The sequence below is a fragment of the Felis catus genome, chromosome A2 (assembly GCF_018350175.1).
Source record: "Felis catus isolate Fca126 chromosome A2, F.catus_Fca126_mat1.0, whole genome shotgun sequence".
In the NCBI taxonomy this organism is placed as follows: Eukaryota; Metazoa; Chordata; class Mammalia; order Carnivora; family Felidae; genus Felis; species Felis catus.
In genome coordinates, this window is record NC_058369.1 from 91,914,452 (window position 1) to 91,941,473 (window position 27,022).

General features: G+C 36.5%; 1 protein-coding gene across 4 annotated transcripts in view; it reads left to right on the forward strand.

Annotated features, from left to right (window-relative positions):
* DBF4 (DBF4 zinc finger) overlaps positions 1–11,453 on the forward strand; it is a 30,435-nt gene extending 18,982 nt beyond the window's left edge. For 3 of the 4 annotated variants that reach the window (XM_011280366.4, XM_045052328.1, XM_019825412.2), the window contains 5 exons: positions 1,026–1,071; positions 4,047–4,175; positions 4,637–4,748; positions 7,892–8,016; positions 10,252–11,453. In XM_011280366.4, the coding sequence (XP_011278668.2) occupies positions 1,026–1,071; positions 4,047–4,175; positions 4,637–4,748; positions 7,892–8,016; positions 10,252–11,236 (1,397 nt within the window). In that variant the 3' untranslated portion in view covers positions 11,237–11,453. The remainder of the gene's footprint in view (positions 1–1,025; positions 1,072–4,046; positions 4,176–4,636; positions 4,749–7,891; positions 8,017–10,251) is intronic. The other variant, XM_019825411.3, reaches the window with a different exon arrangement.
* The last annotated feature ends 15,569 nt before the right edge of the window (positions 11,454–27,022 follow it).

The following is a 27,022-nucleotide window of genomic DNA, read 5'->3' on the forward strand; positions in this document are numbered from 1 at the left end:
AATTCAGTTGTCAGAATATTTTGAGTTATGAAATCATGATATACTTGATTTTTTTTACACATTAAAAATGAGTTCTAACAGTGATTCTAATTGCTATTGTAATTTTGCAGTGGTAAGCTATCAGTGGTGCTTTCGAATATCTGTAATAACTAATAAGAAAGTATTTCTTTTATTCAGTATCAGAATTACAGGCACTGCTAATACCTGTGTGATCCTGTTCCTTATATGCATAACTGGAGGAAATGTTAAATTTTGGTTAGAGATCAGTGAAAATAAAAGTTGAAATTTTTTCCTGTTTTAGCTCATTTTTCTCCTGAATTCTATTCATAGATCTTTTGGGGGATCCCTTCAGTTTAAGAATCTCAGGATATAGACAGAACTTCTGGTATATTGGAAAAGGGCTGGTATTGTAAAATATCTCACTTTTGTGAGTTTGAGTTGAAATGAAATGGATAATGGATATAAATGGTCCTCAATTTACAATGGTTTGGCTTATAATTTTCCATCTTTACAATGTTACAAAAGTAATACGCATTCAGTAGACATCGTACTTCACATTTTGAATATTGACCTTCTCCTGGGCTGGCAGTATGCCATACAATACTCATGACGGGCAACGGCAGGGAGCCGCAGCTCCCATTCATTTACGTGGTCGTAAGGGTAAACAACCAGTATGCTTAAAACCATTCTGTTTTTCACTTTCAGTATAGTTTTCAATAAATTACATCAGATAGTCAGCATTTTATTATAAAATTGGGCTTTGGGTTAGATGATTTTGTCCAACTATAAGCTAATGTAAGTGTTCTGAGCATGCTTTAAGTTAGGCTAGGGCTAAGCTATGATGTTTGATAGGTTAGGTGCATTTTCATCTTAAAATATTTTCAACTTAAAATGGGTTTATTGAGGTGTGTCCTGATTGTAAATTGAGGACCTGTACATAGTTGGGTGGGATTTTTAGCCAGAGTATTTTTTTTAATTTCTTGGATTTATACATATCTAATAATAATGTTTTGTTTGTTCTCAAGCAGGTAGACTTAAAAAACCTTTTGTAAAGGTGGAGGATATGAGCCAGTAAGTATCTAAGTTCAGTTAAAAGAAAAAAAATCTAATTAATTAAGCTATCTCCACTAATATTATTAGGTCTCTTTGTTAGAGTTATACTAATAGGCAGGTGCACAAGTTGGAGAAAGTAGCGTTAATTAATTTTTGCTCAAAAATTAAGCAATTTTTAGCTTAATTTAGTCAGTATGTTGTAGATGATAATTCCTTGGAATATTTGGTTTAGAGCAGTCATGAAACCAGCTCATTTTTTTAATATTTCAAATAATTTGCTAGCTAAATGCAGTACCTAATGATTTAGAAATACTGTTTAAAGATTGCTTCTACTTTGTGAAAAAGAAATTATTAGGTAATATTTGGAAGTACAAAATCTGAGAATAACCTTTAGTAGTTTTCTTGAACTCATTCTGAAGTTTCAAAGAGTAATCTTAATGAAGACTGTATACAAGGAAATTAATTTGACATGAGAATTAGATAACTTTTTCTTAACCTTCTAGTTACTCCTTTAGACATGTGTGATTAATTTTGGGTACTCATTGAGGTGACAAAGATGTGTTGAGTGCTTCTTTTTATGAAACGTATTACTATGAGGAAAAAAAATGCAATTCAAAGTTAGGCCTAGAGAAGGCACCAGTATATGGAAAGATATCCCAAGTTCATAGATTGGAATACCTCAGACTGCCAACATGTCAGTACTGCCCAAAGCGATCTACAGATTCAGTGCAATCCCTGTCAAAATCCCAATGACGTTTTTTGCAGAAAGTGAGAAATACATCCTAAAATTCATACCAAATGGCAAGGGACCACAAACACCCAAAGCAATCTTGATAGAACAAAATTGAAGATCTAGACTTCATGATTTTGGAATTTACTAAAAGCTACAATAATCAGAACAACTTGTTATCGACATAAAGACAGATGTGTAAACCAATGGAAAAGAATAAAGAGCTAAGAAGTAAAATCTTTACATGTATGGTCAAATGGTTGCCAGCATTATTCAGTGGGGAAAGGACAGTCTTTAGCAAATAGTAGTGGGGAAACTACATATGCACATGCAGAAGAATGAAGTTGGACTATTAATTTATACCATACATAAAATTAACTCAAAATAGATCAAAGACTTATAACTATAAAACTCTTGGAAGAAAACAAGGGGAAAACTTTATGACACTGGATTTTGCAATGATTTCTTGAATATGATACCAAAAGTACAAGCAACAAAAGATAAAATAAATTGGATTAGATCAAAATTATAAATTCCTGTGCACAGCAGTGAAAAGGCAAACCATGGAATGGGAGAAGATATTTTTAAATCCTTTATCTAATATAGTGTAATATGGGGGGTCGGGGTGGAGCTTGGGAAGATAGTGGAGGAGGATCCTCAACCTATCCCATGTTTACGACTAGTTAGCACTTGCATCTGAATGAATAAACCAGAGAACCATCTGAAGACTGGCAGAACAAACTTCACAACTAGATGTGGAGAAGAAGCCACATCTGAAAGATTAGAAAGGGCAGAAATGGTGATTGGGAGCTGCAGGCCCTGGCTTGGAGAGGTGAAAGCACCAGGCAGCCCACAAGGGGAGGATGAATCCCTATAATGTCTGGCTTTGAAAACCAGAACAGCTGAGTTCCCTGATTTTGTATAACCAGCAGGACTTGGATCTTAGAGATTTAAAAGTCAGCTGACTTACCAGTGAGTTGGAAGGGCATGTGATAGCTAGGTTCCTGCCCTTAAAGAGACAGCAGCCTGCGAAGAGGCAACATAGAAACTATAGTTTGCATAATGCCTGGGGCAAACAGGAGGAGCATTCGGTGATGTATGGAATTGTTGAATCACTATATTATACACCTGAAACTGATGTAATAACTGTATTTTAACTGTACTGGAATTAAAAACTTAATTTAAAAAATGTAATATTAAAAAGCCAACAGAAAATCAAATTATCAGATTTTAAAAATGGCACAGGACTTGATGTTTCTCCAAACAAATTGCCAACAAATACATGGAAAGATGTTCAACATCACTAATTACCAGAGAAATGCAAATCAAAACCACTATATCTATCACCGCACACCATTAGGATGGCTGTTATTAAAAACAAAATCAGAATAATAGGTATCGGCAAGGATGTGGAGGAATTGGAACCCTTGTGCGCTGTTGGTGGGATTGTAAAATAGTGTGACCACTATGGAAAACAGTATGGAGGTTCTTCATAAAATTGCAACTATGATATGATCTAGGAGTTTCACTTCTGGGTATATATCCAAAGGAGTTGAAAGCAAGACTTGCACATTCCATGTTGGTGATAGTACTGTTCATAGTAGCCCAGCAGCAGAAGCAATCCATATATCCATCAACCAATGAGTGGATGATATGGTATATACATAAAATGGTTATTATTCAACCTTAAAAAGGAATTAGTTTTTGACACATGGATGAACCTTGAGGACATTACGCTAAGTGAAATAAGTGGAAAAATACTACATGATTCCATTTAATGAGATGTGTCAAGGGTTGGTGGGGAAGGGAGAATGAGTTACTGTTTAATGGTAGAGAATTGCTGTTTTTAAAGATGAAAAGAGTTCTAGAGATGGACAGTGTTAATGGTTGGAAAACACTGTAAATATACTTAATGCAGCTGAAGTGTACATTTAACAATGGGTAAAATAGGGGCACCTGGCTGGCTCAGTCAGTAGAGCCTGTGACTTTGGATGTCGCTCATGAGTTTGAGCCCCATGCTGTACATAGAGATTACTTTTAAAAAAAATGGTTAAGATAGTAAGTTTTGTGTTATTTTACCATATTCTTTTTAAAATGTTTGTTTTTAAGAAAAGAATTAGGTCTAGGAATTGGGAAGGAAAGCCTAACTGATTTCTGTTATTTCAGATTCTAGATGAATTCCATGTTTTTGAAATAGAAGACTTCAGTTGTGTTTTTTTTTCACCCTAAAGAATTTCATGTATTTGTCTTTTTACTTTTTTAGACTTTATAGACCATTTTATCTTCAGCTGACCAATATGCCTTTTATAAATTATTCTATTCAGAAGCCCTCCAGTCCATTTGATGTAGATAAGCCATCTAGCATCCAGAAGCAAACGCAGGTTAAACTAAGGTTGGTTTAACCTTTAAGTGATTTTTTTCGTTTTAAGCAAATATTTAAAATAATTCATTTAGCCATGGTGGTGTGTGTGTGTGTGTGTGTGTGTGTTTATGTTTGATCACTGTTACGGTTTTACCCCTTGTGTATTTTTAATGGCTCTCTGCTAGATTAGAAGTCTGAATCTCTTCTAAGTCAGATTTAGACAGATCAATAGATTGAGGTTGAGGGGTGGCTTACAGATATTTACGATTAAAATGTGTTATATCTCCTAAGTAATCTACAATATTCTACAGAATAATTACTGCATTCTTAGTTTGCTTCTTAAATTTCTTAAAAAGAAATATATTTAAAAATATTTACTGATAAAAATCTCTGGAGATTATAGCAGATTGTTTGATAGGTGAGGACGGTACACTTTATAAATTACTTCTTAATGTTCAGGAGTTAATTCTTTTACCGTATATTTCTACCAGAATCCAAACAGATGGCAATAAATGTGGAATCCCAATTCAACTCCAGTTGAAAGAGAAGAAAAAAAAAGGATACTGTGAATGTTGCTTGCAGAAATATGAAGATCTTGAAACTGTAAGTGTCATTTTATACTTAGGGGGTTGATATTTCTAAAACTATGAATATTTACTATTTAAATTTTAGCTTATTTTTCTGATTGTGGTTCATAACTTGTAAGTAGCATGTATTTCTTTTTTATAGAATTATCTTAAATTTTAAGAACCCAAAGTGGGAAAATAATATTTTGAAAAATTCATTTTTATTCATTAACTCAGCAAATACTTATTAAGTACCTGTGTTATACCAGTCACTACTCTGAGCAAACAGCATTGAACAAAAGAGACCAATTCCCTACCCTTGTGAAAATTACATTCTATGGAAGGGGGTGGGGGATAGGTAACCACATGGTAAGAAAAGTAAAAAGAACATGAGATCAGTGCTATGAGAAACTGTACAGCAGGAATGGGGAGTGTTGATACTTATTTAGACTACATAAGGAAAACCTAGATAACTGAATATTGAATGCAATATTGTGATTCAGTAAAGTGAAATTGAAGTAGAAACCTAGGAAGTGAGGGAACAAGACTCATAGATATTGAAATAAGCAGTGCAAAAGTGCTAAATTAAACTGATTTGATGGGATTGAAAAAACCATTAAACTGGTAGTGATGACCTAGTGGAAGTGATGTGGTCTGGTCAGATTGTGGATATATTTAAAGATGGGGTGAAGGGGATTTGCCAGTGGATTGGATGTTCGGAGTAAGAGAAGATGCTTCAGGCCTGAGGAATTAAAAAATGAGCATATGATTAACTAATAGGAGGATGAGAAGAAAGTAGAATTCTTTGAATTATCAGAAAGAGAAATGGAATAATTGGAAGGGGTATGGGATGAAGATGCAGTTTGTAAAGTGATAAATAAATTAAAAAAACAAAAAAAACAAAAAAAAAACAACGAAAGCTTTGTTTGGATCCTGCTACCCAGCTTTGAATCCTGGCTTCCTGTTTGTGTGACCTTGGACAGTGGTGGGAGCTGTGTTTATTAAATTTTAGGTGTTATTATTTGAGTTGGTCATGTTAGTGGATATGTATGTTTGGTGTTTAGTTTGGTAGAAGGTGGTGAAAAAGTTTAAGGAGAAAGAATAATATTTATAAACATCTAAGAAATAAGCTATTTCTGTTTTTAGACTCTAAGTTGAAGTTTGATTATTTTATAACCCAAAATATATTAGTATTTTGTGTTAGTATTTTGTGTTTTATTTATGTAATAAAGGAGAAATGTAGGGTTACTTTAAAATTATCTTTTTAAATGTTTATTTTGAGAGAGAGGGGGACAGAGAAAACACTGGGTATATAGGCTTGTACATGTGCAGAGGAAGGACAGAGAGGGAGAGAGAGAATCCTAAACAGGATCCGCACTGTCAGCACAGAGCCTGATGTGGGTCTCGATCCCATGAACCTTGAGATCATGACCTGAGCCAAAGTCAAGAGCCAGACAATTTACCAACCTGAGCCACCCAGGAGCCCTAAAATTATTTTTAATCAGAAGAAGCTAAAACTATCTTAGAAATATTTCCCCTTCCCAAAAAATCATTTTGAAATTTAAGTTACAGATTGGTCCTGAAATTTTGCTTTGCTGTTATTAAAATGGAATAATCTCTAATGGATGTTTTCTTTAATACCAATTTGTGATCCTCATTTAATATTCAAAAAATGTTAGGACTGAAAAATGAAAACCTGGTCACTGACACAAGGAAGGAAAAGTAGTAGATGTTGGGATTTATATTTTAAAATAATTTGTTATTACAGTTTTTATGTATCTGTTTCTTAGTTGCTAAGAATAAAGAAAATATTATTTTGTTTTTCTGAATCTTAGGTTTTAGGGATTCACTTCCACCTGTATCAAGGCATTCATTTAGCAGATTTGATTACTGGAGATTAAGCAACAAGCAAGGCAGACATATTCCTTTTCCTTAGGTATTTTATGGTATGAGAGAGAAGATTGATACAAAACATGCCTTTGCAAGTAGGATAGTATCAAAAAAGTGAAGTATACAGTGCAATGGTAACAAATAATGAGAGGGTACTTAACACTGGATAAGGGACATAGAAAACTCTATTGAAAAAGCGACATTTAAGTCAGGACTTCAGAGAAGAGGTAGGTGGAGGTAGAGGACAGCTACATAAAAGTTGGGAGACTGTTTTCTTAATTTATTACAATTAATTTTCTTTCTCCTAAAGACATGAGTAAATGGAATCTAAACTTAAAAGTTAATGTTTCTTTTTACATTTTAATCATTTCTCATTTGTTTAACATTACTGGGCATAGATAATTTGTGGGCAATTTTGCAACTTAGGAAGGAATAGTCCAGAATACTTTTGTTTCTTGTAATCACTGGAGACTTTAGTTTTTGGAAATACAGTCAAATCATCAAAAGTTACATGAAACTAGAGAAACGGAACTGATGTTCTTGCACAGTCACTTGGTACAGCCTTCTAGGTGCAATTCCCTTATCAGCTGACAGAGAAATAATAGAATTAGCCTGGAGATTCCACCTATTTAGCAGAAACTTTGTTTCCTTTGAGTTTTATCCCAGTACACTGAACTTGTTTACTATTCTGCACCACACTTAAGACTGAGAATAACAGTCAACTAAACTTCAATTAAAAAAAAAAAAAGACTGAGAATATAATTTCCATATTCTCCATTATAAACATTGGGTAATTGAGGTGGTTTACTTGCTCATTCTCAAATGTGTTCCTCAATAGTGAACTCTTTCTTTTTTTGTACCTCACAGCATTTATTTCACTTGTTTTTATAATCGCCTTTTGGATTCCTAGATGTTAAACTGTAACATTTCATTCATTTAATATTTTATAGGTCCTACCATATTTACTTAGTGGTAATTGTATAAGAATGAAATAAAGTAAAGGGAAATACTGTCTTAAGAGTATTAGCACACTCTAAATGCTAGATGTTACTGTTGTATTTCTCCATCTTTATCTTCATTTTCTGATGTAGTTTATTTGTAGTTCCATTTAAACCACAAATTTATTTTACTTAACATTCTTTGAAGTTCTAGTAAAGGATATTTCTTTGGAGTAGTTATGAGAAACCTAATCTTAAGGGCATGAACATATTAGAAAGCTTGAACAAAAAGGAATCTGTTCGTTTAAGAATATAATTATATGATTTATGTGTATTTTTGTTTTTGTTTTAGCATCTTCTAAGTGAGCAACATAAAAACTTTGCACAGAGTAATCACTATCAAGTTGTTGATGATATTGTATCTAAGTTAATTTTTGACTTTGTGGAATATGAAAGAGACATGCCTAGAAATAAAAGGTAATATATCAACCTAAGTTTTAAATTTTACCAGAATATTAAGCTGTTTCATTAAACTAAAAATAAATCAGTTTTTCGTTCTTAGAAGGAATATATCTTTTCAGGATGTAAATGATTAAGAACTGATTACTTCTTTTCTCCCCACTCCCATCCCCTCTTCACTACCAAAAGTGCTTACTTTAGATTACTTCTAAGGTCTTCAAGTCTTGTTATAGTCTAGAAGGGGAGTTGGCAAACAGTAAATATTTTAGGCTTTGTGAACCATAAGATACCTATTTCAACTACTTAGCTTTGTCATTGTTCAGTGGAAGCAGCCACATCCAATATGTAAGTGAGTGGGTGTGGCTGTGTTCCAATAAAGCTTTATTGAAAAATATATAAATGATAGACTAGATTTGGTCCATGTGCTATACAGTTTGTCAGTCCCTGGTCTGGGACCATAAAGTTTACCATCTTCTTGGACTAAAAGAGCTAGAATTTTTAGTTAATCTGAAGGAGTTTAAATAAACCTTCTTCTGCTTACTTCTGTTAAGTCTTTATACTTTCACTAAGTTTTTTTTTTCTTATATTCTACTTGCCAATAATATTTACTAATAGTACTTAACAGAACTTTGAAATATGAATACAGTACTGTTCATTAGCAGTTTACTGCACTTTGACTAAATGATCCTGGTTAGATTATTCCCATAAATCCAAAATAAAAAGACATGCTTTCACTTGCTAAAATTTATAGTAACTCATTAGGCTATTCAGTCCTTATATCTGTTTTTAGTCTACTCTTAAGGCTTAAGGAAGATTAGAAAATATATCAAGGTACAGGTTCAGAAAATTAACTGCAAAGTCTTTTGATTATATCTAGGTAGAACAGTCTAAATTTATTTCTGTAACATTCAGAATGGTTGTTTATTATTGACTTAAGATATTTGGAGAGGAGCCATATTTTCAATTATTAAAAGTATGTGGGGAGCGCCTGGGTGGCTCAGTTGGTTGAGCCTTGACTCTTGATTTCTGCTCAGGTCATAACCTCAGGGTTGTGGGATCAAGCCCTATGTCAGGTTCTGTGCTGAGTGTGGAGCCTGCTTAAGATTCTCTGTTTTTCTCTTCCTCGCTCCCTTTGCTCTCTACTCTCTCCCTCTCCCTCCCTCCTTCTGTCCTTCTTCCTCCGTCTGCCCCCCATCCCCCTGCCACTCATGCTCTCACTCTCTCTTAAAAAAAAAAAAGCTATAACTATGTGGGCTACTGTAAGAATTCAGAATTCCCTAAAAACTTAATCTGCAGCAAATTCTGAACTAGTACTTAAATATAGACTGGTTTTTCCTTAATTATATTATCTGCATAATTTTCATCTGTATGCACATCACCTAAACATCTCTAGACATTAAAGGAGAGAGCAGTATTGGACTAGTAATTTTACATTTTTAATACTCCCATTTGTTCAAGAGGAATTCTTGAGTGAAAGTATAAACAAAATAAATATAAAATGGTCCTTGCTGGTTTTGAAAGGGCAGGCTGAATTCTATATTTCTCTGTGTTATCTGTGACATGTAGAACAGAAAACATAAGTAGTGAGCTGATAAGTTTCTCTCTATATATAATTTAGTAGGATAGTGTAATACAAACTAGCATACCAAGGATATTAAGAGATGCCATGAAGAGGTTTTCAGGTCAAATACATGTGTGAAACTTCAGGATTACTATTTTGTCATTTTTAGAGTATAAAGATACCAGGTTTCTGACTCCATATGTTCTTAGATATTTTACACTTAAATATATATAAGTGGGGAATATGTTTCTGCCTTAGGTCCCAATACTCATTCCCCACATTGTTAAGTAAAATGAGGAGACAGTATTAATGTAAATGAAACCATAGAAGTTAGGATATTTTTCAGGATAATGAGAACAATATTGGGAGAAGACCCATATCTCTTTACTGTCCTCTTTCTTTGAATTATATGGTTAAAGTAGTTGTAAACATCACATTTAAGTAAGATAACTGGTTCCCTCTGGGAAGAAGGGGAAGAACATAGATGAGAAGAGGGGGTACACTAGAGTTTTCAGCTATATCAGTTTTGTTACTTTAGAGACATCTAAAGTAAATTTGGCTAAGTGTTAAGATTTCAGTATTTTTGTATTATTGTCTAAGTTAAATAAGCTACATAAGTGGTTTTAAAAGATACTAATTTGACTTTCAGGAATTTTTATAGCAATTTAATTTTTTCTTTTTGTTTTATAAAGAATAAAATACAGTATTGGATCCCTTTCTCCTATTACTGCAAGTATCTTGAAAAGGTCTGAACCAAAAGAAAAGCTAGAATTGCAACATACTTCTCAGAAAGACTTCAAGGAAAATAATGTACAGGTAGTTGAGCAGCGTTTCCTGTATAAAGAAGTCCAGGAACCTGAACGGAAGTTTGTGTTTATTTCAGAATGCATCCCCTGCCCTTCAAGTGAATTGAGAGGACTCGATGAGAAAGCAAATAGTAAATGTTCCAAGTTAAATCCAGTTGAAAATGACCTAAAACAAAATTTTACACATCTACCTCCACATAAAAATAAACAGGGATGTATTCTTGACATTTCTGAACATAAATTAATGATAAAGGAAAGTGACTTAGAAGAACTAAGTGTAGATCGCTGTCCATGTAGGCTACAGACATCTGTACAAGTTTCTAACGTCAGTATGAATAATACTGCATCTCAACCAAAACAAAAGTCAGATACTGTGCTTTTTCCAGCAAAGGATGTGAAGGAAAAGGACCTTCATTCAATAGTTGGTCATGATTCTGGTCTGTTAGCAATAAACAGTTCACAGGAGCACCTAACAGTTCAGGCAAAGACTCCATCCCAAGGTCCCCCTGAGGAACCCAGTGAATGCAACTTCAACAATGTGGATAGTTTACCTTCTGGTAAGATCCATCGGAAAGTGAAAATATTATTAGGAAGAAATAAAAAAGAAAATCTGGAACCAAATGTGGAATTAGATAAGAAAAGAACTGAATGTATTACACAAGAAGGAAACAGAATTTGTAGTTCACCAGTACAATCTCTACTAGACTTGTTTCAGACTAGTGAAGAGAAGTCAGAATTTTTGGGTTTCACAAGCTACACTGAAAACAGTGGTATATGTGATGTTTTAGATATTTGGGAAGAAGAAAATTCAAATAGTTTGTTGTCAGTGTTTTTCTCTTCCCCTTCAACTTCTACATTTACTGGCTTTTAGACTTGAAATAAATACCTTTCAGAAGTGATGAAGATCATATTCTTGAAAATTTTAATAATGTGTATGAGAATGCTTAGTTTATTTTCTTTTTGCCAACTTTGTTTACAGAACTAAGTGTAAATATTAACAATAAAGGTGATGTTTGCATTTTTCTACAGAATTGAATACCTTTTATAGGAAAATTGTAGAATAAACTTGTGACTTATTTTACACACTATGTTTTAAGAATTATGAATAATGTTTTATGTCACTGAACTTCAAGTGAAATTTTGGGTATATTAATATTTAGCATTATATATTTCGATAGTCTAGTTCTTTCCAAAGGCTATTAAAATAAGACTCCCATGATAACCTGAGAATATTGCTTTTAAAACCTAATTTTCACACAAAAGGGAAAAACCGTATTAATTTCTGTGTTTGGGTTTTGGAAGTCATTATTACTTGATACTGACCTACGTGGACCCTGCTCATGTGTTGGCACCAAGGAGTTAGGTTATTTGAAGAGATAAATAGAAGCCATAAAGGGAAAAACTTAGCCAAACTACTATATGGAATAAATTTCCCATTGTTGATTATTCACCTTTAGAAAGATTTTCTTCCAAAATGACTCATTATCCCCTAATTTGGTATCAGGAAATGAAAGAGGGAGGATGGCATTGAACTATAAATAAAAGTATTGAAGCATTGTGAAGATTGCCTTTGATTGGGCACTTAGCAACTCAATAATTGAGGGGGAAAAAATAGTCAAATACAAGAAAAATTTCAACCATTCAATCTTTAAAATTTTTTTTTTCAACGTTTATTTATTTTTGGGACAGAGAGAGACAGAGCATGAACGGGGGAGGGGCAGAGAGAGAGGGAGACACAGAATTGGAAACAGGCTCCAGGCTCCGAGCCATCAGCCCAGAGCCTGACGCGGGGCTCGAACTCACGGACCGCGAGATCGTGACCTGGCTGAAGTCGGACGCTTAACCAACTGCACCACCCAGGTGCCCCTCAACCATTCAATCTTTAGATGGTAGAGGCGTTTGCCTTTGAGTGTGTTCTTCCAGGAGAGGCATTTACAGCTAATGACATTTTCACAATAAAAGTTGGTGCCATTGAATATTTTTGAATATATTGTCATTAAAAATTAACTTTGATTACCAGTCTTAATTATTTGAAACCCTGTAGGGTTCCTAGTGTATTCGTTTATATGTTCTGATGTGTGTGTTTTGACTGTGTGGAAAGTGTCAGTGAGAAATAGTAGCTTTTCATCACCTTTTTGGTCCTTCTGGTACCTTAAGTAAGTAGGATCACTGAAATACTCTTTTACAGTGCATTCATGCAAACCTTGTTTGCATTGTAAATTACTGTAGCATTTTCTGTCACAAATGCATGTGTGTATGTAAATCTATGTCAGATTTTATAGATAGCCTTCTAAAAACCTAGATGAAACTTGGGAAATTATTTGTAGGAGGTATTTTTTTCTCTTAATTTTCCAAATAATTAAAAGGTATTTAAACTTGCTCTATGATCCTTAGACTTTAGAGTGATAGTCGCTTCAATTTGCAGTGGCCCTGTTTGCCTTAGTTGTATCTGGTAAGGAGTAAAAGACTCGAACTGAACCCTTCCAGTAGTTAAAAGTGTTAAACTTTATTTTGATACCATTTTTGAACTATTATTTTGAACACTGGGCTTTAAGATACTGTCCTCCAAGATCTTCATAATGAGTATGTCAGGTTTTAAGAAATGCTCAAATTCTGTGTGTGGGTAGCAGGACCACCACATAGAATTTGTGTGAGCTGGGCAGTGCAGATGGGTGCCCAACCAAGGGGAGGGTGGCAGGTAGTAACTGAGCCTCCAGTATGCAGTAAGTAGTGCGTATGAGGTAGCAGCCATGTAGAAGTATGAATACTTTCTCTCTTAACTTTTACCAAGGCATGGTCACCTGGCCAAGGTGCCTTTGCAGTTGTGTTTACTTAATTGTGGTTTGGTTCCCAGATTTGTTCACAAAAAGACACTTAATTTTTAATGTAGCAAGGCATCTTAAGAAGGAAGCTTCAAATCCTCAGCAGGGTAGATAGAAAACTTGGTTTGCTTGATAAAAAGTGACAGCCTCTGCCAAAAGCATCTAGACAAACAAATCCCAGCAAGTACATGATAAGTTTAATTCTTTGATAACAAGAGCATTGAAGTGGAAAGGTGTGAAGGGAAAAAAAAGGCACCCTAATTAACTTTAGCTGTGGGCAACAGTGCAGCTTTCAAAGTTGGTGGCTCTTTTTCTAGGAGTAACTAGAAACAGAAGCAGTAAAGACAGTGTGATTTTTGTGACTTAAAATGAATGTTTAATTTTCTGAGGTAACAAGCAGTTCTAGCAAAGGTGTATTTTACATGTCAGTAGAATCTTTTAAATGGTTTTTAAAGCCAGTGACTTCTTTGCATGTATAGATTAGTGTATTAAAATAATGGATCCATATATAGATGTTATTAATTCTAATGTTATAATAATTTGTAGATAATAATTTGATGAATGTCAAGACAAAATTACCTACTTTTAAAGGAAACAAGATTTTATGTATAAAACTTAAACATAAAACCATTGAACTTGAAACCTTATCTCTGGAAATGTGAGATTATTATGCTATCAGATAAAAATTAAGGTTTTTTTAAACACTGGTGCTAGGATGGGTGTGTAGTTAATACTATTCTATCTAAAGAATATATTAAAATAATAAATGTTATATCTATTTAAATATCAATTTCTATAAATATAGTTTGGTTAATGTGAGACCAAAGAGTTTTGTTTCACTTTTCAATTAAGAATCATTCCAATGCTATGTTTCATTAGTGGAGTGAAATATGAGGAAGATCATCCTCTCCCGAAGGAGATGGAAAGATTTTTCAAGCATAATGTAAACTAATCCTTCACTGAGCTAGTCGGATCTTAGATCATGGGATTGCCAAATTAAAAGGTCTGAAAGAATGCTGGTTACACAGTAGGTTACTCAAAAGATTAAGTGGAGTCAAATTACCTTAGATATCAGCCACTATAGACTTGGTGGTGTTGAACTCTGTGCTGTGACCAGTAATGTAATGCATGAACCATATGCTGTGATTTCATCATTTGTTACATAATGGAGAGTAGGTCAGGGACTGAGGAGAAGGAATGGTAAAGTACAAAGGCAACTAGATCAAATGAAAGGACATTAGTCTTCTAGCTGTGTTAGTTACAAGGAATGTTTAATGCTGTTACACAAGTAGTATAGCATCCATGTTTCCACAGATTCCAACCTTTGCATAAAGAAGCCACATTATGCCCACCTACATGACTATATGGACTAGTGATTTTGCACGAGTAATGTCAAAAATTAGAACAAGACCCTTACTGATAAAGGCCATTAATTAGCATTAATATTGTAGGCAATATTAGAGGAAAGTAGCCTCCTTACAATATCATGCAAAAAAAGGGAAAAGCCTGGGAAGAGCAGTGGGCAATTAAAAATGCATAAAGAATCTTGACACAAAGTGTATTACACAAACAAGAAAAAGATACTCCAATTTTGAACACTGGGAAAACTGTGTGACCAAAAAAATAAGACTTAAATAGTAAGAACCAGATTAAGACAGCCACATCTATTGAAGAATGTCACAATTCCCTCCTGAAGAAAGCAAATGGGAATTATCAAAGTCCCTGTATATTAGTTTATTTCACTTAGTTGTGCTTAATGTATAATAAATCGCATTCAGCTTCTGTTACTGTACCTGATGTGATCAACTTGCCATCAGGTGTCTGATCTTGAGGGATTGTGCCACGTTAGTGTTGGTGTCTGTTCCTTGGCAGGTTGGCCTCTTGGCAATGGCAGAAACACGAGGTCAGCTTCATTGAATAGAAACCCATGCTGTCAAATCTATATGTGACTTTTTTCCTGCCACAATAATCCTTTTGCTCATGTATCCATTGTGCCAGCATTGGGGTGGCATTAACATACAGTAATGAACATGCTCACACTTTGCACCCACCTCCATGTGCCATGTGCCTATACCCCTTTAACTCTTTCTTCAGATCTTTTTTTTCCCCAAGTCCCTTTACAGCCATATGTCATTTCTCACTGCTCAGCAGTCCATATATATTTTAAACTGAGGCCAGTTCTCTTTCCCTACAAAGGGGATGACCAGGTATACCACTTGAAGCTGTGCCCATCAGGAAGATTTTCTCTTGTGACTGGCTTTCAATTGTCACCACTGAGTGGAGATGTACGACAACTACCATCTGTTCTAAACTTCCACCCACAGAAGCAACTAATCCATGAACCAAGTTTGGGTTTTCCTCATGTTTCATCTGGTCCAAAGGGATGGCCCATACACCTGTAGGTATGACCCGAGGGAGAGGTACTGATGCAATAGCAATGTATGACATGGGGATCTCAGCTGCCTGTTCATTCCTTGAGTTCTCTGGTCTTGATCTAGCTCAATCCTGGATGTACCAATTCCATTTTACAATGGATTATTGGTACATCTGCCCAATTTTATGACTTGATAGTTCTGACAGAACCTCAGCTCATGATTGGCAGTTGTGACCACATGATGGTTTTTGCCCCACAGACAGGTACTTCATCTCATGTCATCATCTCATAGAACAAACTTTTCATTTTTCCAAAAATACATAATTATTCACTAAAGATGGCATGGCCTTACTCTAAGCCTCCTAGGGAAAGTTGTCATCTCCCTATTGGGGCTTTACATAAACTCGTTTTTCTACCAATGATACCTCTCAAACCTTTGAACCTGCCTGGTTATATGACTGCAAAGCTATTTTCTGCTCACAGTTGGCAGCCTTTCATGCCCTTGGATGGAAGCGGTACTCCCATTTGGAACATTCTGCCTCCAGAATCTAAAGAGGCTTAGCAAACATTTTGTTTCCTTCATGTTTAGGAAGTTCAGGATGCAATAACTTGTCCTTTACTTTGGATGGGATGTCCTGGCATGCCCCTGACCACTGGAATTCTAAAAAATGTTATTGATGTGACAGTCCCCTGAACTTTCTTAGGATACATCTCTCACCGCCTGGAAGACGTGCCTCACCTAAGTTTCCAGTGTGTTAGTAACTTATTATTCATATGGTCTGATAAATATATCAATACAATGGATTAATGTGATGTTCTTAGTGGCATCCTCTTCAAATTATGACAAAGGACAAGTTTAAATAGCCCTGAGTTAACACTATAAATGTAGGAAGTGTCTGATCCAAACCATCCTGTAGGACAGGGTTACTTCAACGAACAAATCAAAGCACACCTGGTGGAAGGTCCAAACCACCACTACAAGTAGGGAGATAAAGCAACCAGAGTCACAACAACAGCATGCAACACACTCCAAAAACACCTCCTGAAGTGCCAGGTCCTGGACAGTGTATGACCTCTTTTTAATATAGTAGTGCTCACAGGTTCAGGACACCTAACAAGCTATTAAAACACATAAAGGACAGAAAATTAGCCAAACTGACAAAATGGAAGAATTCTCCTGAAAAGAAGTTCCAGTAAGAAATGCTGGAGAATTTCTGAATTTCTGAAGAAATGCTCCAGAACGCTGGAGAAATGTGAGAAAATTGCTCAAAACAGATATAAATAATATATCTGATCAGAAATTTAGAATAAAAGTCGTAAGATTAGTAGCTGGGCTTGAAAAAAGCATAGAAGACAGCAGAGAACTATTGCTGCAGAGATCAAGGAATGAAGAAATAGTCACGACAAATTAAGAAATGTTGTAAATGAGGTGCAAAATAAACTAGATGCAGTGACAGCAAGGATGGAAGAAGTAGAGGGGAGAATAAGTGAAATAGAAGATAAAATTAAGGAAAGTATTGAAACCAAAAGATAAGAAAATATTAGACCATGAGGGGAGAATTAGAGAGCTAAGTGATTCATTGAAACGTAATAATATCCATATCATAGAGGAGTTCCAGAAGAAGAGAGAGAGAGAGAAAGGGGCAGAAGGTTTACTTGAACAAATTATTGCTGAGAACTTACCTAATCTGGGGAAGGAAGTAGGCATCCAAATCCAGGAAGCACAGAGAACTCCCTACAGATCCAACAAGAATAAGTCTTCTCCATGGCATATCATAATGAAACTGGCAAAATACAATGATAAAGAGAGAATTCTGAAAGCAGCCAGGGACAAAAGGGCCTCAACCTACAGGGTAGACACATAAGGACAGTAGCACACCTGTCCCCTGAAATTTGGCAGGCCAGAAGGGAGTGGCAGGAAATATTTAATGTGTGGAATAGGAAAAATAAATAGCCAATATCCAGCAAGGCTGTCATTCAGAATAGAAGGAGAGATGAAGGCTTTACCAGGCAAACAAAACCTGAAGGAGTTTGTGACCACTAAACCAGCCCTACAAGAGATCCTAAGGGGACTCTGTGAGTGGAATGCTGCAAAGACTACAAAGGACCAGAGACATCACCACAAGCATGAAACCTACAGACAGCACAATGACATTAAATCCATATCTTTCAACAATAACTCTGAATGTAAATGGACTAAATGCCCCAATCAAAAAAACATAGCGCATTGGAATGGATTAAAAAACAAAAACAAACAAACAAAAAAACAAGATCCATCTATATGCTGTCTACAAGAGACTCATTTTAGACTTGAGGACACCTGCAGATTGAAAGTGAAGGGATGCAGAACCATATATCATGCTACTGGAAGTCAAAAGAAAGCTGGAGTAGCCATACTTAAATCAGACAAACTAGATTTTAAACTAAAGGTTATAATAAGAGATGAAGAAGGGCATTATATCATAATTATGGGGTCTATCAATCAAGAAGAACTAACGATTGTAAATGTTTATGTCCTCAACTTGAAAACACCCAAATACTTAAATCAATTAATCACAAACATAAGCAATCTTATTGATAAAATATGGTAATTGCAGGGGACTTTAATACTCCACTTACAACAATGGACAGATCATCTAGGCAGAAAATCAATAAACAGTGGGCCAGATGGACTTGACAGATATATTCAGAACTTTTCATCCAAAAGCAGCAGAACACACATTCTTCTCGAGCGCACATGGAACATTCTCCAAGATAGATCACATACTGGGTCACAAAACAGCCCTCAATAAATATAAAAAAGAATTAAGATCATACCATGCATATTTTTAGATCGCAACACTGCGAAACTTGAAATCAAACACAAGGAACAATTTAGAAAGCCTACAAATGCATGGAGGTTAAAGAACATCCTACTAACGACTGTATGGGTCAACCAGGCTATTACAGAAGAAATTAAAAAATATATGGAAGCAAATGAAAATGAAAACATGACAGTCTAGCCCATTTGGGATGGATGCAGCAAAGGCAGTCCTAAGAGGAAAATACATTGCAATCCAGGCCTATCTCAAGAAACAACAACAAAAAAATCCCCAATATAAAACTTAACTGCACACCTAAAGGAACTATAAGCAGAACAACAAAGAAACACCAAGACCGGCAGGAAAAGAGAAATAATAAAGATTAGAGCAGAAATAAGCAATATAGAATCCAAAAAAAAGGTAGAACAGATCAATGAATCTAGAGCTGTTTTGTTTTGAAAACATAAACAAAATTGACAGACCTCTAGACAGACTTCTCGAAAAGAAAAGAGAGGGAGCCCAAAGAGATAAAATCACAAATGAAAATGGATTTATTACAACCAACCCTCACAAATACAAGCAATTATCAGGGAATACTATGAAAAATTATATGCCAACAAACTGGACAACCTGGAAGAAATGGACAAATTCCTAGACACCCATACACTACCAAAACTCAAAAGGGAAGAAATAGAAAATTTGAACAGATCCATAACCATGAAGAAATTGAACCAGTTATCAAAAATCTTCAAACAAATAAGAATCCTGGGCCAGATGGCTTCCCAGGGGAATTCTACCAGACATTTACAGCAGAGTTAATGCCTATCCTTCTCAAGCTGTCCCAACAAATAGAAACAGACTTCATAGAAATCTTCCAGACTCATTCTATGAAGCCAGGATTACATTGATTCCCAAACCAGACAGAGACCCCACTAAAAAGGAGAATTACAGGCCAATATCCCCGATGAACATGGATGCAAAAATTCTCAAAAAGATACTAGCAAATCGAATTCAATAGTATATTAAAATAATTATTTACCATGATCAAGTGGGATTCATTCCTTGGCTGCAAGCTGGTTCAATATTTGCAATTCAATCAATGTGATATATCACATTAATAGAAGAAAGGATAAGAACCATATGATCCTGTCAATAGAGGCAGAAAAAGCATCTGACAAAATTCAGCATCCTTTCTTAATAAAAACCCTCAAGAAAGTCGGGATAGAAGGAACAGAACTTAACATCATAAAAGCCATATATGAAAAGCCAACAGCTGATATCATCCTCAACTGGGAAAAACTGAGAGCTTTCCCCCTGAGATCAGGAACACAACAGGGATGTCCACTCTCACCACTGTTGTTTAACATAGTGTTGGAAGTCCTAGCATCAGCAATCAGACAACAAAATGAAATAAAAGGCATTCAAATTGGCAAAGAAGAAGTCAAACTTTCACTTTTCACAGATGACATGATATTCTACATGGGAAACCTGAAAGACTCCACCAAAAAGCTGCTAGAACTGATAAATGAATTCAGCAAAATTGCAGTATACAAAATCAATACGCAGAAATTGGTTGCATTTCTATACACCAATGATGAAGCAACAGAGAGATCAAGGAATCGATCCCACTTACAATTGCACCAAGAACCGTAAAGTACCTAGGAATAAACCTAACCAAAGATGTAAAAGATCTGTATGCTGAAAACTATAGAAAGCTTATGAAGGAAGTTGAAGAAGACACAAAGAAATGGAAAAACATTCCATGCTCATGGGTTGGAATAACGAATATTGTTAAAATGTCAATACTACCCAAAGCAATCTACATATTCAGTGCAATCCCAATCAAAATTGTACAGGCATTCTTCTCAGAACTAGAACAAACAATTCTCAAATTTGTATGGAACCACAAAAGATCCAGAATAGCCAAAGTAATGTTGAAAAAGAAAACGAAAGTGGGAGGCATCACAATCCTGGACTTTAGCCTGTACTACAAAGCTGTAATCATCAAGACAGTATGGTATTGGCACAAAAACAGACACATAGACCAATGGAATAGAATAGAGAACCACGAATTGGACACACAAATGTATGGCCAATTAATGATTGACAAAGCAGGAAAGAGTACCCAGTGGAAAAAAGACAGTCTCTTTAGCAAATGGTTCTGGGATAACTAGACAGCAACATGCAGAAGAATGAAACTGGACCACTTTCTTACACCATGCACAAAAATAAACTCAAAATGGATGAAAGATCTAAATGTGAGACAAGAAACCATCAAAACCCAAGAGGAGAAAATAGTCAAAAACCTCTTTGACCCCAGCTGCAGCAACTTCTTACTAGACATGTCTCTGAAGGCAAGGGAAATAAAATGAAAATGAACTATTGGGACCTCATCAAGATAAAAAGCTTCTGCACTGCAAAGGAAACAATCGACAAAACTAAAAGGCAACCAACAGAATGGGAGAAGATATTTGCAAATTACATACCGGATAAAGGGTTAGTTAGTATCCAAAATCTATAAAGAACTTACCAAACTCAATACCAGAAAAAATGAAATAAATAAAATAAAATAATAAAATAATAAAATAAAATAAAATAATAAAATAAAATAATAAAATAAAATAAAATAAAATAAAATAACATAACATCCCAGTGAAGAAATGGGCAGAAGACATGAATAGACACTTTTCCAGAGAAGACATCCAGATGGCCAACAGGCACATGAAAAGATGCTTAATATCACTCATCATCAGGGAAATATCAATAAAAACCACACTAAGATACCACTTCACACTGGTTAGAATGGCTAAAATTAACAACTCAGTAAACAACAGATGTTGGCAAGGATGTGGAGAGACAGGAACCCTTTTGCACTGTTGATGGGAATGCAAACTGGTATAGCCACTCTGGAAAACAGTGTGGAGTTTCCTCAAAAAATTAAGAATAGAATCACCCTGTGACCCAGCAATAGCACTACTAGGAATTTACCCAAAGGATACAAGAGTGCAGGTTCTTAGAGGCACATGTACCCCAATGTTTATAGAATCACTTTCAACAATAGCCAAATTATGGAAAGAGCCCAAATGTCCATCAACTGATGAATGGATAAAGATGTGATATACAGTGGAGTACTACTTGGAAATGAGAATGAATGAAATCTTGCCATTTGCAACAATGTGGATGGAACTGGAGGGTATTATGCTAAGTGAAATAAGTCAGTCAGAGAAAGACAGATATCATATGTTTTCACTCATATGTGGAATTTGAGAAGACCATGGAGGAATGGAAAGGGGAAAAATAGTTTCAGAGAGGGAGGCAAACTATAAGAGACTCTTAAATGCAGAGAACAAATTGAGGGTTGATGCGGGACAGGGAAGAGGGGAAAATGAGTGATGCACATTGAGAAGGGCACTTGTTGGGTGAGCACTAGGTGTTGTATGTAAGTGATGAATCATGGGAATCTACTCCTGAATCCAAGAGCACATTGTATATACACTGTATGTTAGCTAACTTGACAATAAATTCTATTAAAAAAATTAAAAATGTATACTGTAATGTTTTCCTTGTTAATGCAATGTGTTCCTGATCCTTTTTTTCTGGCCGGGATGGAAAAATATGTATCCACCCAAACAATGGCTGCATATCACCTATCTGAGGCTATATTCACTTCCAATGAAGAGGATATTACATCTGGCACTGCATCTGCAGTTGAGGCTACTACTTAGTGCAGTTTGTGGTAGTCTACTGTTATTCTTCATAAACCACATGAAAAGGATGGGAATCCACCATCTTTAGATGGTGCATTAATTTCCTCCATCACCACCATCACCATTGCCCCATATTAAGGTATATTTCTTTAGGGGTGCCTGGGTGGCTCAGTCGGTTAAGTGTCTGACTCTTGGTTTCAGTTCAGGTCATGATCTCATGGTTCGTGAGTTCGAGCTCTGCATCAGGCTCTGCTCTAACAGCACAGAGCCTGCTTGGGCTTCTCTCTCTTCCCCTCTCTCTGCCCCTCCCCTGCTCACACTCTTTCTCTCTCTCTCTCAAAATAAATGAATAAACATTTTTAAAAATTAAGGAAAAAAGATATTTTTAAGGTTTATTTATTTATTTTTGAGAGAGAGAGAGCACAAGCAGGGGTGGGGCAGTGAGAGAGGGGGACCGAGAATCCCAAGCTGGCTCCACACTGTCAATGCAGAGCCTGATGTGGGGCTTGAACTCAGGAACCAGTGAGATCATGACCTGGGCTGAAATCAATAGTTGACATTTAACCGACTGAGTCACCCAGGTGCCCCATGGGATATTGTTTTTGATTTATTATTTGGCTGAGAGATAGAGGCAGTTTCACAGATTCTAACTTGGTCTTTTTTTTTTTTCTTTCTTTCTTTCTTCTTTTCTTTTCTTTTTTTTTTTTTTTTTTTTTTTTGGTCTTGTCCACTATAATAATTCTTACCCTGTAGGCCGGAGATACAATGTGGGGGATTTACTGAAGTACTAAGTATTTCTTTACTTTCTTTTTTAAAATGTTTATTTATTTTTAAGAGAACACAAGCAGGGGAGGGGCAGAGAGATGGGGACAGAGGATCTGAAGTGGGCTCTGTGCTGACAGGCTGACAGCAGCAAGCCCCATATGGGGCTCAAATGCATGAACTGTGAGATCATGACCTGAGCCAAAGTCGGATGCTCAACTGACCGAGCCACCCAGGTGCCCCCAAGTATTTCTTTTCTAATAAAACATTAAGAGGCTAAGCAAATGACACTGTTGACCCACTATGAGCCAAAGCTTGGTGAAGACTTCATTTATTAGCTGGCTCCCATGTACCCAATATAACAGGTGCTTTGGTCCCAGGTATCACTGCCAGTTGAGACTCTGCATCCAACAATTATTTGGGTATTCTTCCCCCTTTCCCCAGTACAGTTACCCAGGTAAATGGAGGTAAGTCCCTTTGGGGAAGAGCTGAGGGAATAGTTACCATGTGTACTTACCACGTGATGCCGGGTCCTTCTTCTGAGGATGTGACTTTTTCTTCAGTGGTTTCTTGGTTGAAAACTGACTTAAGTCTGGAAACAGATCATGATTCTTGATTGCAGCAACTTCCCTCAGCCTCCTGAGGCTGATTTATTTTAAAGGACATGTTGAGAAATTATCTTGTTACTCTCCATCGTTTTGCTTCTAAAGGAACCATGTTCTATTAACCAACTCCACCACTCTTAACATCAACTTGGCATTAGTCTTGGCAATGACTTTTTTGACTTAATACCAAAAACAAAGGCAACAAAAGTAAAAAAACAACTGAGGCTATGTCAAACTAAAAAGCTTCTGCACAGTAAAGGAAACCATCAACAAAATGAAAAGACAACCTACTGAATGGGAGGAAATATTTGTAAAGCATATTTCTGATAAGGGGTTAATATCCAAAATATATAACTAACTCATACAAATCAGTTGAATGGATAAAGAAGATATGGTGTATGTATGCCACAGAATATTATTCAGGCATAAGAGAGAAGGAAATCCTGCCATTTGCAACAACATTGATGGAACTTAAGGGCATTTCGCTAAGTGAAATAAGCCCCCCAAACACAAATACTGCATGATATCACGTATACGTGGCATCTAAAAAAAAAAAAAAGTCAAACTTGTTAGAATAGAGAGTAGAAAATTGGTTGTCAGGTCTGGGAGGTCCCCACCTCCCAATAGCGAGGTGGTTGGTAAAAGGGTACAGATTTTTAATTATAAGTTGAATAATACCTGAGAGTTTAACATAAAACTTGGTGACTATAGTTGATAACATTGTGTTATATGACTGAAATTTGTTGAGAATAGAACTTAAATGTTCCCACTCCCCACCCCCACCATGTATTTGAGGTGATGTGTTAATTAACTAGATGATGGAAACCAAATAAAAAATTCACCAAAAAGCTATATATCAAATATAAATATATACAAAATAGGCAAGATGCAGTCAGAAGCATTACTTCAAAGAGATTCAAAGAATATTCTGTCTCTAGAGGATGGGATGTTTTGTTTTGAAAGGACACTGGGATAAGCTTACTCCTGGCCCTCCCCAGAACAACACACACCTTGGAGAAACTGTGTAGTTTAGAGCAGGTATCTTCTCGCTTACCTTGCCTCTCAGGATGTCCGTTCTGTGCCAAGAAGATGAAATGGTTTAAAGGCATGTCTCTAGATACACCTGGGTGGCTCAGTCGGTTAAGTGTCTGACTTCAGCTTAGGTCATCATCTCGCGGTTTGTGAATTCAAGCCCCACCTTGGGCACATTGCTGTCAATGCAGAGCCCGCTTCGGATCCTCTCTCCCTCTCTCTTTGCCCCTCCCCAGCTTGCACTCTCTCAAAAATAAATAAACATTAAAAGAATAAAAAACAAATAAAGGCATGTATCTACTACCTTAAACAAATGTGCAAACCCTTTGGACTAAGCAAGTCCTAAATCTGGTGTCTGTCTTAGAGAAATGCTTACAAGACATGCACAGGGAGGCATTGCTTATAACAATTAGAGATGTGTAAATAAAAAAAAAAATATGGAGTATACTTAGAATAGCACAATATTTACAAAACCTGTAAAATTAATTATTCCAACTTAGAGAATTGGGTTAAGAATTTAGATGTATGATATAGAAGATGAAGATATTGGGCTTTTCCAGGCCTGTAGGTTTTAATTCTCTTTTACTGTAACTACTATGGAATCTCCTGCATCAAGGTGTAAAGTGTACGACTGAAATCTTTTAGATCTTATTCAGGTTATAATTGCATGTCATATATAAAATTCTTAAGTGTCTTATTTATTTGAAAATTTGGGGAATTTTTTTTTTTGAAATGACAATAAGATCAGTGAGATGTGGTTACCTAGAGATGATAGAATGTTCCCTCAAGGGAGAAAAGAGTCCCTCTCTCCTGTTTGCTTGTAAAACCATGTTTAAGTTGTATTTAATTTCGAATACCACACTTTAATTGGAACACTGACATACTGGAGTGTATTTTCAAATCATCATGATCATGAGGAAACCTAGAACTATGTCACAAAAGGCAAGGGTAAAAAGAATTTTTGCCCACGGGGGAAGGAAAAACGTCTTCAAAGAACATCACGTGGAAGATTCTTGTGCATGTTTTACAGGACCAGAATCAGGATGGAGGTGACAAAAACACGGGTTTGACCAGGAAGATGTGGAAAAAGACTCAGATTTGAAAGCAGGATATCCAGTCTACTCTATAACAAGCCACGGGAACTTAGGGAATCATTTAAGTTCCCCAAACCACTGTGGTCCAATAGAACTGTCTGCAATGATAGAAATATCCCATATTCTTGCTCTACAATACAGTAGCTGCTAGCCAAATGCAGCACAAGAAATGTGGTTAGTGTGACTGAGGAACAGAATTTTAAATTTTATTTACTTTTAATTAATTTAAATTTAAATAGTTACATGTAGCTAGTGGTTACAGTATTTAGAAGGTGCAGCTCTAAGCCTTAATTTCCTCCTCTCTGAAATGGGAATAATAACACTTATTAAATTGCTGGCCCGAAGATCAAACGACATTATATGTGACCCCAGAAAAACTGTATCACACTACACAAGTGTTAATTACGGTGATAACTAATTACTGAATTGTATGTATTGTATTACTGTCTTATCCTCAAAAGAGTTTCTAACATTTGGAATTAGAGAAAAATGGAATTAGCAGCCTGAGAAAGTAGAGTTCCCCAAGTCTGGTTTTCACAAACAGGTTTGAGACAGGCAGAGATCAGAGAAAGAACAAAGTATTCTGGAGACTTGGGCTATATTCAAGACATCCTTCCAGTAGAGCTTCTTGATGTTCTCCCTTGACTCCCCTGGCTGAGTTAACGATGCTCCTCTAAGCACTGTCGGGCACTTTCACACCGTCCTGTAAAAAAAAAAAAACAGTATTTACTCAACTGTATCTTAGAGCACATGCCTCTTACACTCATGTCTTTCACGGTTGTATCCCCGTTCTTAGCCACCGGGCCATACAGTAGGTCCTCAATCAGTATTCTATGAATGATGAACTTAGCATGTTTTCTTGAGGGAGTGATTCCCCGTTAATAATGTAACCAGTAACTCTTTGAAAAACATTATTATGGTTCTTTGAGGATGTACGGAGTGGAGGAATACTGTATCCAGCGGCACAGTTGGATATTTCGGTGCCAGGAGGCCTGCGGGGATGACCTCTCTTTCTCCTGCCCTTTTCCTCCCTCCGGTCTTCGGCTGTGGAGGATCTCGTGGTCCCGAAAGTCGCTACCGTCCGCACCTCAGTGGAGAGGAGCGGGACGCGGAGAACTACATTTCCCAGCTGACTCTCCTGCGCGCGCCCCTGCCCGTGCGCGCGGGGGGCGAGTGCACCAGGCGCTCGCTCCCTGCCGAGCGCTCGTCGCCCGCCAGAGTCTTTGCCATGGGATGAGGTGGGAGGCGCTAGAATCCACTTAGCTACAGCCAACCGCCCAATGCAGCACTCGCTCGCTCCCCCCGCCAGCGGAAGCACCCGCGGAGCACAATGCAGCACTGAGGCAGCGCCGCGGCGGAGGCTGCAGCGCCACGGCCGCCGCAGCACGGTCCGGGGCTGGGAAGGGGTGGCCGAGGAGAACCGGGGGGCGCGGGCGGAGGGAGCCGGACCCTGCTGCCGA